Source organism: Physcomitrium patens, chromosome 9 (assembly GCF_059467195.1).
Source record: "Physcomitrium patens ecotype Gransden chromosome 9, ASM5946719v1, whole genome shotgun sequence".
Lineage (NCBI taxonomy): Eukaryota > Viridiplantae > Streptophyta > Bryopsida > Funariales > Funariaceae > Physcomitrium > Physcomitrium patens.
The window spans coordinates 7,711,287-7,730,125 of NC_143418.1; the positions used below are offsets into that span (position 1 = coordinate 7,711,287).

An 18,839-nucleotide genomic window follows, 5' to 3' on the forward strand; every position below is an offset into this window, starting at 1 on the left:
TGCATACACAGTTGAATCTATTTGCTTCGTCATCAAGTACTGTGACGTGGGACGTGACACGTCTAGCTTGATTTATAGAGAGAAACCACGGCTATTTGGCTGAAAAAGAGCAGGATGGTGTGACCAAGCAAGCAAATGTGCCTTCTAAAATATACCAACTAAACATCCCGATAAAGGGTTCAACCATGCGGGTCTAAAACTGATGACCAAAACTGGTGACCACATTGATGAATTAGTTAAAGAATTGTTCAAGCTGAACAAGACCGATTGATGTGTGGAAGTAATAGCAGTCCATCACAAGCGTGTATATACCCTGAATACTCCTAATTTTGGGCACTGGATACGTATGCAAACTGGTCTAAAATGCAAGTGGTATCATGACATGCGTCCTACTAACTATGCTACACCCTAAAAGGCTTGATGAATGGACATGTTATGGATGCCCTTTTGATACTTGGTACATAAATAGAGTTACAAACCAGCAACAATGCGCATCCCTCCCACGTGCAGAAGATTTTCCCTTGCAATCATTCAGGTACTAACCGCGTTTAAGTCCTGAAAAAGAGAAAGAAACCAGCACGAGGGATGGGAAGAGTTAACGATTTTCCATAATACGACTCCTGATGCTTTTCTTCACAGAATATTATTGAGACCTTCTCCATTCATATTATTAATGTTATTATCTCACTGGTTACATTTCAGGCCAAGGGTTCTCAGATTGAGAGGAAAGCAAATTAACAGAGACGAACGCCCGCAATGGTCCACATGACATTTTCCGGCAGTTCACCGGTTAATATTGTTAATTGTACGAAGTACAAAACAGGTAGATACTACAAGAGAACACACGAGAATAGAGAGGAAAGGACTCTTACCCTCAACCCTTAAGCTTTGCCAATTGGTGCAGCGACATCTGGTCCGATACATCTTTATGGCGATTACTGGACGTTGATAAGTGTAGCTTCCCTCCAGATAAGAGTTTTCACATGCTCAACTGTTAGGCTGGGAAGGTAAGCATCGAAGTCGAACATAAGATGACACGTTGGCTCATCACTTAGGTCGTGAAGCGCTGCCAAGTAAGGATGGGCCAAGGCCTCTTCCGCAGTTATTCTGTTGGATGGGTTAAACCTCAGCATCTTCTCCGCTAAGTCACAAGCTATTGCAGACGTTTGAGGAAACCTCGAAAACAAAGGCTTCCTTTCCTGACCTAACAAAGCCATTTGGATTCTTTGCCGAGCATCTGGATTCTGCAGAAACGACAGGTCCGAAGCATCGGGTGTTCCTAGAAGCTCCGTGATGAGTTTCAAATGATTCACGGGATGCTCTTGCCTTGACCGGATTGGAAACAAAGGTTGTCCTGTAAGCATCTCCATGAAGATGCAGCCCACTGACCACATATCAACAGCCGCTGTGTACATTCGGCTCCCAAGCAAGAGCTCTGGAGCTCGATATGGTCGAGTAACAACATACTCCGTAAGGAAGTCATCCTCTGCAGATGTTCGAGCCAAGCCAAAATCACAAATCTTGAGTAGACAGTCGTTGCAATTGATGAGGAGATTACTGGGCTTCAGGTCACGGTGCAATATATTGGCAGAGTGGATGTATTTGAGACCCCTCAACAGCTGGTAAAGCAGGAACTGGCAATGGTATTCGTCAAGTTTTGTTGACCTCACTATCTGGTGAAGGTCTGTATCCATGAGCTCATTTGCGATATAGGCATCATGAAAGTCCTCAATGTTAGCAGGCACAATGATATCTCTGATGGGAATGATGTTGTCGTGTTCAGTATGGCGGAGCAACAAAATCTCTCTAAGTGTGCGCCTCGCTGTAGTATTGTTCTGAAATGCGTTTCCAATCTTCTTTATGGCCACTTTCTCCCCTGTCTCCCTGTTCGTGAAAGCACACACATCGCCATAAGCTCCATGACCAATGGGACCAATCATTACATACTTGTCGTAGACTTCAAACTTGTCGCCCCTCACATTGTACTGTGTGTACTTCATTCCTTGTAGGGTGTTTGGCACGCTCTCGATCCGTGACTCACATTCTGTATCAGGACGTGAGTCATCCAAAACCTGATCCTCTGCGTCAACTGTCTGGCAGCTTGCTTCTCCAGCGCTCTCTTCACGTGATTCACAATCCATGTCCCCTTGCCGTTCCTCTACAACGGCTGTGTACTCCACATCGAAAGTTTTACAAAGAATCTCGTATTTCATCTCTGTGACAGTCTGAAGTAACGCAAACCAAAACTTCAAGATAAGCTCCATGCGACAAATAAGTCGATCGACCGCAAAGAAAAGTGCTTGGTTTTCAAACATGAAACTGGGCTGTAAGTCCAAAAATACATTTCAAATACTGATGCAGGTTACAAGAGTTCACTTACTTGTGTGCTTTGTTGACTTGATGCTGATCTAATTGCCAACTTATACCTATAACAGAGGATAATGCACACGGTGAACAAAACATCCAGGCAAAAAGAACTCTTACAAGTAACAACCATGAAAAATACACAAGGTGGTTTTGATGCAAGTTTCGCTCGACTTACCCTAAACGTTCATTGTAAAAGGTTAGCGCCCTTGTGTTTCTTTTATGCACAGCTAAAAGTACTGCTTTCATGTTGTTCTGCTCAGGAACAATCAAGGTCGTGTCAGAGAATAAGTGCAAAGGAACAAAATACTGCAGCGAACTAAGGTTGGAAATTCATCTAAACCAATTTTCACCTAAAATGTGTACGATAGAGACTCGGGGTGGAAGCAGACCTTTCGTGCAACCAACTCAAGTAACTGCATTAAAAACTTTCCAAGACCTTTCCCTTGCACTGTTTTCTCCAGCTGTGTCTCATATATATAAAGTACTGGAACCTCGTGTTCCAAACCGAATCTAAAATGGACGAAGCCCACCATTGGGTGACCTTCATCAGAACTGCCCGCTTCAATGGTAGGAGTGCTTTTCCTCACAAAAATGAAGCGCGCTTCAGGGGATACCATTTCCCACCGCTTCATGTTCTCTTCAGCAGGCCATTCATGGGGACCAAATAACACTTCCATATTCATCTGTTCTGCATAAAAGGTAACTGTGGTGAGGACGAGGCATTGATACTTGGCCCAATCCAATAATGTTAAATAATTTGCCATCTGTGGCAACAAGAAGCACATCGCCTTTCAAAGCATGAGTTGTGTGGATGAAGCCTGACCATTAAAAGTTTATGCATACTTTCTTTCGTAGTAGCAGACAGAGCTGCGCCAGACCCAGCTTCCAAGTTCAGTTTTAAACCTGAACCACTAACACTCAATGTCAAAAATAAATACTGTATGAATGATACAGCACTGAGGCATTCATTGCCAGCACTTCTGGGTACCTACTTCAATGTATGCTCCAAAGAGGTAACCGCGAAGTGTTCGTGCAACATCAAGATGAATTTTGTGGAATGTTCTAAAAAGCTACGATGTTTCAATTGCATGAGGTAGACCGAAGATAGTGTTGCAAGACTCACCATTTCGATTGTAAATGAGAAACGAAGGGAACTCCGCTATAGGGTCTGGCTTGGCAGCGGCAGCTCTAACAGCCTTTTCAGCCTCTGGAAACTCCTGATTTCAACAACACGTCAAATGTATCCACGTTCAGTAACTTGTATGGAAGAAAGCCAAGAGAGACCGCTCTAGAAAACTCAGTCAAAGTAAGAAACCTTCCACCGTCCAACTGGGAACCCCAGATCGACAGACACCTCAGCCATGAAACCAATTTGAAAGAGACTTGGTTCAATTCTTCCAAGCAAAGAACACCGGACTGGAACCCACATTGCTGTCGCCAATTACTGGCCGATGATTTCGATGAAGCCATACTTAGGACGTTTAAAGGGAAAATATAATTTGGAGTCAGGTGCGCAATTCAATGGAATCACGAGAAAAAGGGGAAGAAGTTTGAAACCAAGTCCCGGGTCAACGATCTCTCAACAAAACCATCACACCTTCTTCAAACGGAAATTTCTCACCGAAAAACTCGGGATCGTTACTACTCAGCCATGTCCTACTCTCCCAGGGCACCATAGATCGAAGACGACTAATTATCTCCCCCACCGACAAAACGTCCAACCTCAAACCACTCTCACCCCCCCAATAGTCATCTCCTCTCTTCAGCACAAAAAGAATCCTCTAGCATTCATCGAAGTCCAACACTGCAAATGGCCACCCCAATCAACAACAAAAACCTCGCTCCTCCTCCTCCTCATCCTCCTCCTCCCTCTCTCTCTCTCTCACTCCATCTCTCATCGTGCTTAGCAACCATTCACTCAACAACGCACCCACACCAAAAAAAGCAAACACTCCAGGGAAATAACTCACATCTCGCGCACCCAGGAGCTTCTTCTCCCTGGTACTCCCCTCGCCAGAGTCATAATGCTTGTGCCTATCCATGCCTGCCACCTTTTCTGATCGCTGATGCTCCGCAGCCTGAGCGGTCTGTCTAGTTTTCCCCAACTGGCTCCCTCCAGATCACAAACAGCACAGCAAGCGCCGCTAACACCCACACTCCCCTACAAGGAGGACGTGCAGATCTACGCGACTCCAGCACTCACTCAGCCCAGACAGACAGACAGACAGACAGACACTGCGAGCTCGAACACGACGAGGGTTTTGTGCAACGGTTGAAAATGGAAATGGAAACAGGGCAGGATGTCCAGGCTCTCGCTCTAGGAGGCTACACGGGCACGGTCATGGAAGCCCGATCTTGTCCCCCCCCCCTACCACCGCACCAGGTCATCCAACGCCACGCTGCTCCGAACGGAAAACTGCGGATGGTGACCGCGTGGCTCCGTCAGTCGACTTTGGATGAATGCAGTGCAGAAGTGGGAACGGACTTTGATGCCTTCATGTGAATAAAAGTTGCAGCTCGTGAATGTGAAAGGGGTTCCAGAGTTGCACATAACATTTTTCGCATGTAGTGTATTTGGCCATTTCAATGTTTTGGGTTTTATTTTTACGAGTGCACATAGAATGCATGCAAGGAACTTTATGTTAAGTAAGAATATACATATAATATACATACTTGACAAATTGTTGTGATTTCACAGGTGGGATTTGAACAGTCAACCTTCCCAATATTGTTTTTTTTCATATTTAGGGTAAAACATGTCATACAAGGGCAACTTAGGATCATTGTATACCAAAAGTGTTAATATCTTGGAAATAGTTATTTTTTTAGTACAAAAAATATGAAATAAAAATAACAAAGAAAACATAATAATAATAATAATAATAATGATTCTTTTTTTTGACAATAAGTAAAGTAAAACTTATATATATATATATATATATATATGGAATTATTAAGGACCACAAGTTGTAAAATTCACTCCAATAGTACATTTAAAGTAGAGGAAAAAAAGGTTAAAAATTCACTCTTTGACAAACAAACACATTGAATACACAATTTTATAATTAAATCTTCTTTAGAAAGGTGTAATAAGTTTATAAAGTACTTGTCATTATTATAAATTCAATTTCGAGAAGATCTTTGCAGTATTGGTTTGAAAGAGATACTCATATATGTATATATATATAAAGATATAACATGATTTAGTAGACATCTTTAGTATAGAATATGTAGTAAGAGAATAATTTATTATGTGTATGTAGTTGATTCATTACAAGTGTAGATTCAATGCATTGAGTGAGTGGGATATATTGGTAGATTGCAATTCTTTTTGTATGAATAAAAATATGGGAATGATAAAGCAACCCAAATTTTTATTAAATCAAACCACTCTATCCTAACCATCATTACATCCTTGTAGCTCCCATCTTTGTTCCCAGTCATTCCATATTATCAATTGTTATTAAAGGTTGAAGTAGAGAGTTGGATACATTGGGAACAAGGACAATGGTTGGGAACAAGTATTAGACATGTTAGCTAAGTTTGGTATTGATTTTAATACACTTTCATTGTTTTTGTTATCATTTACCTTTCAAATATTTCAATCTTTATAGCATGTCTTTTATTACTTTGAAATTAAATATTACTTCTATCTAAAAATTTGTATTTCTTTAATTAAATTTAAAATAGTAATTCTAAAGATATATTTATAAAAATTTATATTCCAGAAATAAATTCACTTTTATACACTAAAATTGTTTATTACAAGAAATTGAAACTAATTCACTTTTAAAAAGTGAAAAAAAATTGGATACATCAAAAAAAAATTGAGGTCAACCATCTAATTATAATATCTAAAAAATATACATAATAAAAAAAACTGTTGCCACTTCTAAATTAAAATATTAAGATGAATCTTTAATATCTTATATAAATATTTATCTTTTTTATATTAATTTATTGTGGTTTTTAATATTTTCTAAGAATTTTAAGTATATGTATAACATTTTTCAAAGACTAGCTTATATTTGCAATAGAATAAATCCATACTTACAAGATAAATATGTAATTTGTAATAATTAATTTTAACAAGTATTTATGATGAAATAAAATAAGTAATTTTTACACAATAACATAATTTGAATATATTATTTAACTTGGATGTCATATAAATAATTTAATTTAATATTTTCTAAAATATATTTTATTTATTTATTTATTTTACTTTAGTTCAATAAAAAAAGAATCTAAATAATTTATATATTTATTTATCAATTATAGAAAAGATAAAAGTTGTGATAATTCAATAATGAAAATTATTTTTTAAAGTTTTGACCAAAACATAAAGAAATAAGATATATATATATATATATATATATATAATCACAAACAAGTCCTACATTGTATATTATATATAAGACATTTTTAATGCCACAACAACCTCTCATCCATCATCTACCACCTTTACTCAATACCTTTCAAATCACTAATTAGAGTAAAATAACTAATGAAATATGTTGAGTAGGTGGTAAGTTGTAGTGGCAGTGGCAAAAACTAGGATAGCATTGGCAAAATCCTCTTTCTTTCTTTCTCTCTCTATGTAATAATAATAATATAATTTTGGAAGTTTTTAATACTTAATTTATTTAATAAAATAAATTATTTTTAATTTTAGATTCTTACAATTTAAATTATATATAGAATAATTTTTAATATGAGATTGAAATTAATTTGATTATATTTCATTAGAACTATATATATATAAAAAATATTTAAAAAATATTAATTATTTTAAACATATTGTATTATTGATTCTTTAAGAATTTTATACTCATAAAAAAAAAAAAAAAATTAATAAAACAAAAATTATAAAAGATCTTATTTTTTTTTGATCTTATAAACCTCAAATTATTGAACATATACTTTTTTTTCATTTAAAAAAATAAGATAAAAAGAAATAAAAACTTTTTGTAATAAATATTAAGATTGTATAATTTTGATAATAGAAATGATCAATCATCTTGATTAAAGCACATATAGTAGTATAATATTTAAATAAATAGTTTTTGATATATTTTAAATTATATTTTATTATAATTATTAGCTATTTTTTGACTTGTCTAAGTGTCTTAAGATCTGAGGAAATTAGACATAGATCTAACATCTAAATCGAAGAGTAAGAGTGACAATCAATAAATTTAAAGCATAGTTTGAGTTGTTTACCTTACAATAAATACTAAGCAATCTTATTTTAGTTTATTGTTATAATATTTCTTTATAACAAAAAATTCTTACTACAATCAATTTTCACCTCTCCAAAATACATAAAAGAATTCTTTGCATTAATATATCATTTTAAAATCAAAGAAAAATACCTTAATATATGTACATATACATATATAATTTCAAAGAAAATCAATATGATAATATCATGTATAAATATTATTTACAACTTGTAGAGTGTTGTTTTATAGTGGTTTCAATTATGTAATGATTTTTTTTATAATATTTATTAAAACTTATCAAATTGATATAGAAACAAATTAATTTTTAAAATAATAATTCAAATTATATGCAAAAAATAAAAAAATAAAAAAATTAGAAAAAAAGTATGACATAATTGAATTGTATTAAACTACATGATTAAAGTTTTGTTCAAAAATACAAATATCTTCAAAAGTTATAACATATACCAAAATTTTAAAACAAATTAAGAATATTCAGTTTAAACTTACTCTTCTCTTTATTTATATTTTTTAATATAAAGTTAGTAACTTCTTATTTGATCCTTTAATTTTTTGTAAAATATAATTTCAGAAGTATATTTTTATAATTAATCAATACATGTATAAAAATTGAACAAAATTCATTGAGCAATCTCTTATTATATTTATTTTTATAGGTTTCTTGTATGAATTTTTTTAATTTTAAAATACTAATACACATTTTTTTCAAATTTTTAAACACTCAAATAATATTACAAAATATAATATTTATGTATCAAGGATTATCCTTTGCTTTGCACAATAAAATATTTACATTATTTTAATAGATAATAAATATTTTTTCTATTTATATCTAAAATAAGATACATATATATATATATATATCAATTCATATTTTTTTATTAAATTTTTATTCTTGTTTTGATTTTCAAATGATGATTAATTTTTACAATATTTGTTTAATGTATTATAAAATCATTCAAATATGTACAATTAAAATCATCTTTTATTTGTTCCTGTTATTTATTTTACTTTTAGTGTATTCATTGTAACAGAAAGAATATAACACCATCTTATAAATACTTCAAAGATGAATATATTGTAATATAATGAGAATGCGTTTGTTACCTTTAATACACAAAGAAACTATGTAAATTTATTATTGTTATTATTATAACTTACACATATGTATAATTTATATGAAATCTTTGAATACAATAATTTTAAGTATATAAATTGTAACCTCTCACATGTAATATGACTCAATTTACAAGCACACACAAATTATTACATTCACACCCATTATGTCTATATACACAGCCAATGCCTTCAATTGGCTGCTCTAGGCTCCTTCTTTTTTGTCCCAACAAAGGTCTTGGAACTTCTCGTATTCTTTAATGTATGTATAGCAATTTTGGGTGTGCTTGTAGCCTGAGCCAAGTAATATTTGTGTGTCACAAGTACAATAACTCTAAAGATTTGCACTAAATCAAATAAGAATCTTTCGTGTGTGAAAGGGGCTTAAATGCAGGGCCGGGCTGACGGAAAGGAGGAGGGGGGGACAGCAGTGGGGTTTGAATTTCGTGGGACTCCGACAGCCCCACCAGCTGCCTAGAAACTACGCGGATTGACAATCCCTGAACACGACCAGGTGTGCGAGAATCCACGCAGCAACGGCACTAGCAGAGCAGTTGGGGGGGGGGGGGGGGGGGAGAGCAGCAATGCGGTGGGTGAGGATGCAACGGACGGAACGCAAGGAGCTGCGTGGATCCCAGCGCCTGGCGCCACCGCCCTTTCCCCAAAACGCTATCGGGTTTTCGGGGCCAGACTTGGCCAGATAATCGCAATAGCCACACAAACTAGCGACCATTCATCACCTGCGCCTCCCAATCCCGCCCGCCTCCCCCATTAGGAGTAACGGTCTGGGCAAAACCCCCCCCTCGCTCTCATTCAGCTTTTGTCTCCACCCGCACTGATGTTGGCGTCATTGCCTGATCGGTCGGTAGTCGGGGCCTGACTTCGCGGCGGCCAGACCACGGGAAATTTATAAGCAGTGGCCTGGCATCCACCTGGCCAGACCCCCATAGGCTCCAAGCCGGGGTCAGAAGCTGCGGCTTGCGGGGAAGGGAGCTTGTTACAGTCTCCGTTGCATTCGTCCTTGCATTTCTCCCCTTCGAAAGTTGTTGCGCTTGTTGGGGTGGTGCGTTTCAGGCTTTTCTGGACACCGTGGCTGTTGTTTCCATAGTCCTTGGGCGGCCAGTGGTAAAGGAGGGCTATATATGATCGCATGCAGATTGGAACTTGTGTCTCGGTTGTCGTGGTGGCCCCATATTTTCTAATCGTGGTTGTGGTTCCCGGTGGTTTGGAATGCCAGCAGGGACCAGGGCAAGTGGTAATCCAAACCTACGTGGACTCTGGTGCTTCAATGCTGGCATTTGAATTGCAACACTATTAATGCTGATGACGTGGTGGTGGTATAAATCATATATTCATTGGGAGGTAGCAACGCATGAGAATGGATAAATTAGACTTGAAAAAACAAGGTTTAAAATATCATCTGCATGTTAGTTCAAGAGAGAATCTTTGTTTAGAAAGGAAGAGGAAGGTGTTATTTGCTTCCTTTCCCTATTTCAGTCTATTTTTGGACAGTTGTCAATATTAGATAATTTTGTGAAGTAATTTATCCATACATTTAATTGGTTTCTAGGGCAACAAGTTGCTGTAAAACTAGAGAGTAATTGGTGTGAAGAAATCTACACAACCAAATATGTGGTCAATAGATTCTCTTTGTCTTTGACACTTTGACAAATTATTAAACAAATTTGAGGTTGAATAGTTTGTAGAGAAATGTTGCCTTATGAAAAATAGTTCGTAAAAGCAAGATTTAAGTTATCTCTGCATTATATATGTAAGTAAATAACTATAACTATAACTATTTATTTTTTTGTAAGAGAATTTGAGCAATAGGTTGCAACACATATGGTACATAAATGCAATGAAGTATTTTCAAATTTAATCCATATTATTATTTCTGCTTCTAACTTGTTTTTTTTTAGTATTCTGCAGGTGCTAGAGGGTATGAAAAATGAAAACACACCAAACAAAAGGATTTTGTTGAAGGGAACCAGGGCTGCCGTGGTCGATACTGTGATCAATGACTGGCACTTTTTCAATTGCAAGGTGACTGGAGAGAACCTCAAGTACGAGTGTTGGGAATGTGGGCTGCCACAGTGGACTACCGAAGGTAAACAAGGATGTGTTGATCCCCAGCCAACTAGTGCAAGTAAAGATGGCTGGTAGAAACTACTTCCGTTGGCGAATGGGCTTTAGAGAAGACGTTGCTCGACTCAGACAACACGTCTCCAAACGTGATAATGGAATTCTTCACACTGCAAAGTGGCTCAACAGTTTACAGCAGTATCTCTGACGGGACACTGCGCCGAAGTTGAACCAATGTAAGCTAAGAAGCTACATATGTTTTGTTTTTATTTGTGTAAACAACATGACATTGGTGCAGATTCATGCCGTTGGAAATATGTTTTAAATATTACTGAACGAAGTCCCTAGAGATACCCTGCAATATCACACTGAAAAACATGTTTATGAAATTGCCCAACAATTACAACATCAAAAGAATCACTCTGCAAAGTAAATTGTTTACGTCCTTCAACGACAATTGCATCTGAACGAAATATCGTATAAAAATGTACATTTTTATGTATAATATTTTCTACATGATTGCATAAAATCAACACACTTAATAAATTAAACCACCACCATAGCATTAAAATATAATAACTTTCAATAAAAATATATATATATATATATATATATATATATATATATCTATAAAACAAGTAACTTAAGGAAATCAATCCCAAAAAAAAATTGTTACTATGTTTCATGCATCAATACAAGTTAAAGTAGAAAATTACATTGATATGATAAATAATTATAATTTTGTAACTTCAAAGATAATGAGTGGAATAAAGAAACATGGAGATAATATCTAAGAATGTTATAGATATTTTTTATTCATAATATTTTATTGGATAGTTATTAGAATTAATATTAGATTATCATTTATAATATTATTTTAGCCTTGAGAAAATTTGACAAAAAATAGTTGTGGAAAGATTTAAAAAGTAAATAAAAAACTTAGAGAATTATAAAATTATTATAAGATAATATAAGTAAAGATTGATATTATTATAAATGGTATTTATTATTTAATATACTCATAATTGGATCATTTCCTTACTAATAAACATAAAATATCATTATATTTTTTCATATGATAAGTTCATTATTATATTTATATTTATTACTTTTAAAATTTTAATCCTTTATATGTATGTTACATATGCATGCTTAAGTAATATATCTTGACTTATATTTATAGTAATAAACTAAGAAAATAAATAATATTAATAAATTATTCATAATAATAAAAATATGTATTTTTTGTGAGAAGATAGATATTTTTTTTCATTTTAGCAGTTATTCTTTGTAATTTAAGGATTCATGTAATTTATTCTTAATTTATTGTATGTTTATATATATATATATATATCTATATATACGTTTCTTACTTATTTCTAATCCATGTTCTAAATACACATTATAGTAGAAAATAAACATTATTTACTATCTATTTAAATTCTATTTATAAACTCAAATTAAAATATCAAAAAAATTATGGAAGAAATTTAATATTTTTTTATAAAATAAATTTATAAAGATATTGTTATAATGAGAATTATAAAAAATTAAAAATTCCAAATAAAAATACAAAATAAATACATAATAAATAAGTATTTTAAACAATTGAAAAAGAATATTAAAAAATATTAATTAACTCTCAATTAATAATATATTTATAAAAATTCAATGAAATTGTTATTTAACATTTAAAGTCTTTTACAAAAGTTCTAATTTATTTTGTAATCATATCAATCCTTATGCAAATAGATTGTCATAGATTCAAAAAGTTTCTATGTAGTATCATTATCTTTTAAAACTTATATCTAAAATTCTGAACTAAATAAATAAGGCAATATTTTTTTGTAAACAAGAATTTTAAAAATTTACATAATTTAATATGCGTATAAAAGTTAGATAAATAAATGATTGCATTTTGAATTAGATATGAAAATTTTAAGTATAATGTCATGTCTTTTTGTCTCTTGAATAATCTAACTATTTGTTAGAATTTGCTAAATAATATTTTTTTATAAATTTTCAGATAACTGTGTGTGTATATATATATATATATATATATATAAAGAAAATACTATTATATATTCTAAGAACATATGAGAATATGTATATTATTCTTATTTAATATTACAAGAACTTAAAGATACAAGATTACATGTTAAGATAGAAAAACATGTATTTTATGCAAATCAAGTTAATATTTGATATATAACATCAAAAATTTTGGCTAAAATATGGATGCTAATAAAGTAAAAAATCTTGTGTATTAAGAAAATTCTAAAAATATAAAATTTCTTAAATACATTTTAGAATTTGTTAAAATTTTAAATTATTGTTATTATTAATATTTTTTTAAGTTTTAACTTTATTATATAACTAATTTACAAAAGGTAATAAAGATAATTTTTAGTCTATTTATTTTTATAATTTAAACTAATTAACATACAAAATTTTAATTAGATTTATGATTTTTTATGGATTTATTATTATTTTAAATTATATATATTCAAAGTCTGATATTAAATATTGTTTTAAAAAACAATAAGGAGTATTACCTTTTATGCTTGCATGCTCCTATCTTATACCAAAAGAAGAAGATGTGTCATATAATTGAAATTTTTGTTTGTTTGTTTTTTGAAATTACATCTTTGAGTCCTAAAGTCAATAGTTTTTGTTGGATCTACATTTTTTAATGGATTTTATTTAAAAAATTCAATAAATATAATTTTTTACTAATTTTAAGTTAAAATAAAAATTATATATTTTTTAAATTATATTTCATTATAAAAAAATCTATTGTGCTTTAAAAGATGTTTATATGTTCTAAGAAGTAAATAAAAATAACATGTTCTTTAGGCAAAACGTGACTTCTTAGCAAAATAATATATTAGGTAAATAATAACTTTAGATGTTTTAATTTAATTTAATTTATTTTTTAGAAGTTGCAAAAGTAAAAATATGTTTAGATATGCGTTTAATCTTATGATGTGTTTTCTTTGGCAAACATTTTGTTCATTAATTGTATAGACTTTTAAACTTTTTTTTTTGAATTTTATTTATATCTATTTTAATAGAATTTATTATGGACTCAACAATTATATTGTGTTATTACTTTTTATATTATTTGTATTTTTAAAAAAAAATCAAGTTTTGTATTGTTTATAAAATTTATTATAGGTAAAAATGACTAAACTCTCATTTAATAATATCTACTTGTATTGTAAGATTTCTATTGAAATTTTATCTAATCAAGGATTCTAGTATGTATTGAAATATTAGAGATTTTTTTTGGAGTCCTAAATTTTTTATTCTTAAATTATTAAAAAATCAAACATGTTGACTAAGTGCTAGAATAACCAATACTTATGCAAATTTCTTAAAGAGGAATAACCTTCATTTGAAGTTGGTTTTATTATGTAATAATTTTGTCATAACATTAAGATCAATTAATCTTATGAAAAACTAGATTATTAATAATTTAGATTTTTTATTACATAAAAAATAAACTTAATTTCTTATCAAGTTAAAAATAAATTAGATAATTAATATCTAACATTCTTCAATATTTATTTTATTATTTTATTATTTTTTTTTATAAATTTATGTTTTAAAAAAATAAAATATTTAAAATAAATAAATTATTAATAAATTATATTTAATTAGTTAATATTAATATGATTAAAATAAAAGAATTTGTAGAATTAAGGTAGTATTGAAATAAATTGAAGTATCTTATATATAGGCCTAAATATGATATAAATTTATTTAATATCCATATATGAATCTAATTAAGATATCAAAAAATGTTTTTTAATCAATAAAATTTTATAATAAAAATGTATTAATAATATCAATAATAAAACATACAAAGTTAAATTAATTTTTTTTAATAATCAAAATTCTCGAACATATTTACATATTATTTAGTAGATTTTTTAAGTAAATGAATAAGTAATAGTTATTTATTTTTATATGTACAATTATTATTAAAATTGCTTGATATCTCTTTATCTTTACAGTCTTTATGTTGAGACAAAGATTTTGAAGTTTTATTTTATTTTATTTTATTTTATTTTTAATCAATAGATTATAAAATTAGACATTTTTGGAACAAAAAGTTTATAAGAGATTTTAAATACTTGGTGATATTTCTATAAATAGTTAAAATATCAAAGTAAACTTGTAATAAATAATATGAAGATTTTTTGTGTACCATTAAATTTTTGTATATATTATCTAATATTGTGCAATTCAAATTTATATTATTCTTACATTATTTACAGATGAAACAATCTACATATGCATATCTATGTCTTAAAAAGTTTTATCTTATATTTGTTTTAATAGTATTTATTAAAAAAACATTCACCTCTATTTCAAATAATAATCAAAATTTAATTATCTTACAAATTTAATTGGCTTAAATCAAAGTAATACTATTATATGAAATAGTTTATTTTTTGTTTGTTAGTTTTAAAATGAGTAACAACAAACAATAAATGTAGGTCTATTAGATTAAATAACAAAGATAAATTTATGATAATTACTAGCAAATAAGTTCTTACAAATGATTTTCATAAATTAAAATTGAAATTTATAAAATAAATTAATAATTTTTTAAAAATATATTAATATTAATATATGTATTCGATAGGAGGGACACTGACTATGTAAGTCGGACATCTACTGATACTCGTGTGGAGAGTGAAGTCGATTGTACAAATCCACAGTTTGACATCATCTTGAAGCGGAACATGAGTAGTGCAGTAAACGTTGTCACCTCCAGTTGCTCTTCAACGTGAGTGAAGAATGGAAACATTTTCCGTTGCTTTTGACTTATTACAAGATTGAATTCGTATGGTGGTAAGCCCCAGCTTAGTAAAAATCCTTGTGGCCTGATGGGAATCCCTCGTTGCAGTTGAACTAGTTCTCGTTTACTTACCACTTCGCTTTTACAAAGTTCTAAGCTTGCTCAACTGGTGCACGGAGCTATCTTCAACTTTTAGTCCTAAACGATCAGACTCCCACAGCTTGCATCGTGACAGGGTTGCTTAGTTACAGGAACTGACAAAACAACACAAATGCCCATGGAGATCTATTTCTGCAAATTCGAGTGACTTTTACCCTACCCACTATGTCCAACACATATCACAAATGCCCAGCTAGGTCCGCCGCTTCCCTGTTTGGTGAGAAATTGCCCACCACCACTTGACTCTGGTCCATCTCGATTCCGTTTCATATGCAGCAACGGATAGCATTTTTTTCGTTTGCAGAATGAGTATAGACGCTCCTCTTCAAGAGGTCGTTAGTGACGTCGGGGGTTAGCTCCGGAAGTTTTAATGTTACACTCCTTCACACCCTGCAGGACCATGAAAACTTACTATTTCTTCTGAGCAAGCACGAGGTGTCCACAGTATTCTTAATGAGGTGCTAAGCTTCAGTGTCTTGGTAACCCAACATAAGTGAAACATGTAGCGTATTTTAACACACCATTCGGAACTTGGAAACAATCTGCACTAACCTTAACACTCCTATGATGCTTCGCACATATTCCCAATTCAAAGTTCTAAGGTGTTCATAAGATCTTCTACATGATCCTTCTCTCAGTGTGGATCAGTCAAGCGTCAGAACTTGAGCCACAAGCTCGAGAGCTTACATTTCCAACTACTGTTCAAGTGCTTGACCCCTTTGCTATTAGTACCGCTGCGGCTGGCCAGCATTTGATGGAAACACCTTGAGACAACCAACACTCCACCCAGCTCATTGAAATTGCAAATTAGCAATAAATTTCAGTTGGAACACCATTTTGAAATTTTGATACTTATTGATCTTTTAGCATTAGCTCTCTATCCACACATGCTAATAAATATAGTAGATAAATGTTATCCCTATAAATTTACTTCTCTTACATTAATTTATTCATTGAAGTTAAATTTGATGTACTCATTAATTAGTTCAACTTTTAGATTGGTTAGAAAGTCCAATTTTTTAAAATTAGATTAATATAATGTGTCCATTTTACTATTTTGTGGTGGTCATATAATGTTTTATATAAAATACTAATTAAGATTCATTTTGAGGTTGAATAAAAAATTATTTTTTATTTCTAAATGAAGTGCTTTTTTATAGATTGTTATGGCATTTTAATTAAAAAATATGTCAACTAATAGAAATTAAAATACATATTCAAAATTTATTTAAAAAAATTAAAACAATATTATAAGACAATTTGAACATTTGATTTATTATAGATATACAAGAAAACATTTGAAAAATATAAAGATTAAATTTTAATCTAAAAAATAGGATTTTTATTTATTTATTTATTTAAAATTTAATCATAAGTTTAAAATTGAATCATAAACTATATTATTTTTAATATAGAATATATTTTAAATTTATGGAAAAATAATAGTTTAATAACTATATCACCAATGAAGAGAATCAAATATTTACATATTTTCAATAACATCTATTAATATATATGTATTTTCAATAACATCTATTAATATATATGTATTATCAAATACATATATATTTTCAATACCTTAGTCTTATCTTCCTAACTACCTTCAAGGTACTACAACCCTTATGAGACTTGTGCACCTCTCTTCTTACAAGGACTATACTAGCTGCTTGTCCTCCTATTTTCTACTAGTAAAATCAATAATTGTGAATTTTTAACTTCACCATAGTGTTTAAAAATATCCAATTAGCATAGGAATTTGATGTGGCCTTCAAATCTTACTCCATTTCTTTATAATGGCTCTCGAAGTGATAAAACTCATTTTTATCGAAGTCTTGAAAATTACTCTAAAAATTCCTTAAAAATTCTAAATAAATTATAAAAAATCATATAATGGTTTCATAATATTAATGTCAATTTAAGGCTATAATTTCCTATCTTCATGATTTTTATAGTATTAAAATCAATCTAAATCTATTATAAATCTTACTTTCTATATAACTAACTAAAAAGATATGAGGTTCTTTCTCATGCTTCTTTTAACTACTAATAAATATTTATAGTTTTTCTTATAAATAATATGTATAAATAAAAGGCCAATATAAATATTGATCTTAATAAATATTCCCCAATACTCAATAATAAATAAAAAAAATACTAAATCAACTAAAATAATTACCTCAAAGACTTACTAAGATTCCATTTCTTCTCTATTAATACTATTCTCCATCATTTGACATCCTCTAAGCACATCTTCACCTAAAAATTGTAATTTTGGCACTCTACATGCATTTTTTTGTCCTAAAACAACTAGTGAGTCAATTTGATGACCCACACACATACATACATATGCATATATATACATATGCATATATATATATATATATATATATATATATATAATTACTTGTATTACTTAAAAAATATAAATATAAATAAAAAAGAACTATATTAGTTAGATAATATTATTATTTTTAAATATTAGAAAAACTTATAATTAAAAATTATATCTATAAACATTCTTAAATATGCTATATAAATATAGATGTATTTAGTTTTTAGCATATGTATTAGACTTTGAATATAATTTTATCAAATAAAATATGAACTTTGAATATGAATTTAATTCTTATGTAGATAGAAATTTTCTAATTTTTGAGAAATATATTGAAAGTCATTTTACTACTTTATAATATTAAAGATAATATTAATAGAATATTCAATGATAATGATGTAACTTTTGATTTATACTTATTTCTTCTTTGATTTTATTTCATTGTATAAGTACTATCTTTACTTATATTATAGAGATTTATAAAGCATTTAAATAAAATTTTAACACTTAATAAAAATTAAAAATAATTTTTATTATATTAAATTCTAAAAATTAAATAAATTCTATTTTTTTATAAGATAATTCTATTTTTAATTCAAATTAATGGTTTTAATATAGAAAAAAATTACATAGTATTTAATAGACAAAGAAAACAACCTTTGATTTTTTTTTTAATTAGACTTTTGTACAGCTTTTTGAGCCTAATAGTGAAAATATGATCATTCTT

The 18,839-nt window shown here is 30.2% G+C and overlaps 1 protein-coding gene and 1 long non-coding RNA gene across 3 annotated transcripts; one reads left to right on the forward strand and one right to left on the reverse strand.

The window, feature by feature from the left end:
* Positions 1 to 200: 200 nt before the first annotated feature.
* Positions 201 to 4,660, reverse strand: LOC112287053 (mitogen-activated protein kinase 4b-like). Of its 2 annotated transcripts, none has more exons than XM_024529668.2 (8): positions 4,338 to 4,660; positions 3,491 to 3,584; positions 3,191 to 3,270; positions 2,757 to 3,050; positions 2,543 to 2,619; positions 2,381 to 2,426; positions 873 to 2,225; positions 201 to 555 (listed from the first exon to the last, which is right to left on the reverse strand). In XM_024529668.2, the coding sequence occupies exons 1-7, from the start codon at positions 4,407 to 4,409 to the stop codon at positions 936 to 938; spliced, it is 1,953 nt and encodes a 650-aa protein (XP_024385436.1). In that variant the 5' UTR covers positions 4,410 to 4,660; the 3' UTR covers positions 201 to 555; positions 873 to 935. The 2 variants fall into 2 exon arrangements, with proteins under 2 accessions (XP_024385436.1, XP_024385437.1); XM_024529669.3 differs by lacking the exon at positions 4,338 to 4,660 and adding an exon at positions 3,795 to 3,813 and having other exon boundaries at positions 3,191 to 3,278.
* A 4,791-nt stretch (positions 4,661 to 9,451) lies between these two features.
* On the forward strand, positions 9,452 to 11,353 carry LOC149988354 (uncharacterized). Its single transcript, XR_016504902.1, has 3 exons — positions 9,452 to 9,792; positions 9,967 to 10,135; positions 10,649 to 11,353. It is a non-coding gene; the product is annotated as an uncharacterized LOC149988354 (long non-coding RNA).
* The last annotated feature ends 7,486 nt before the right edge of the window (positions 11,354 to 18,839 follow it).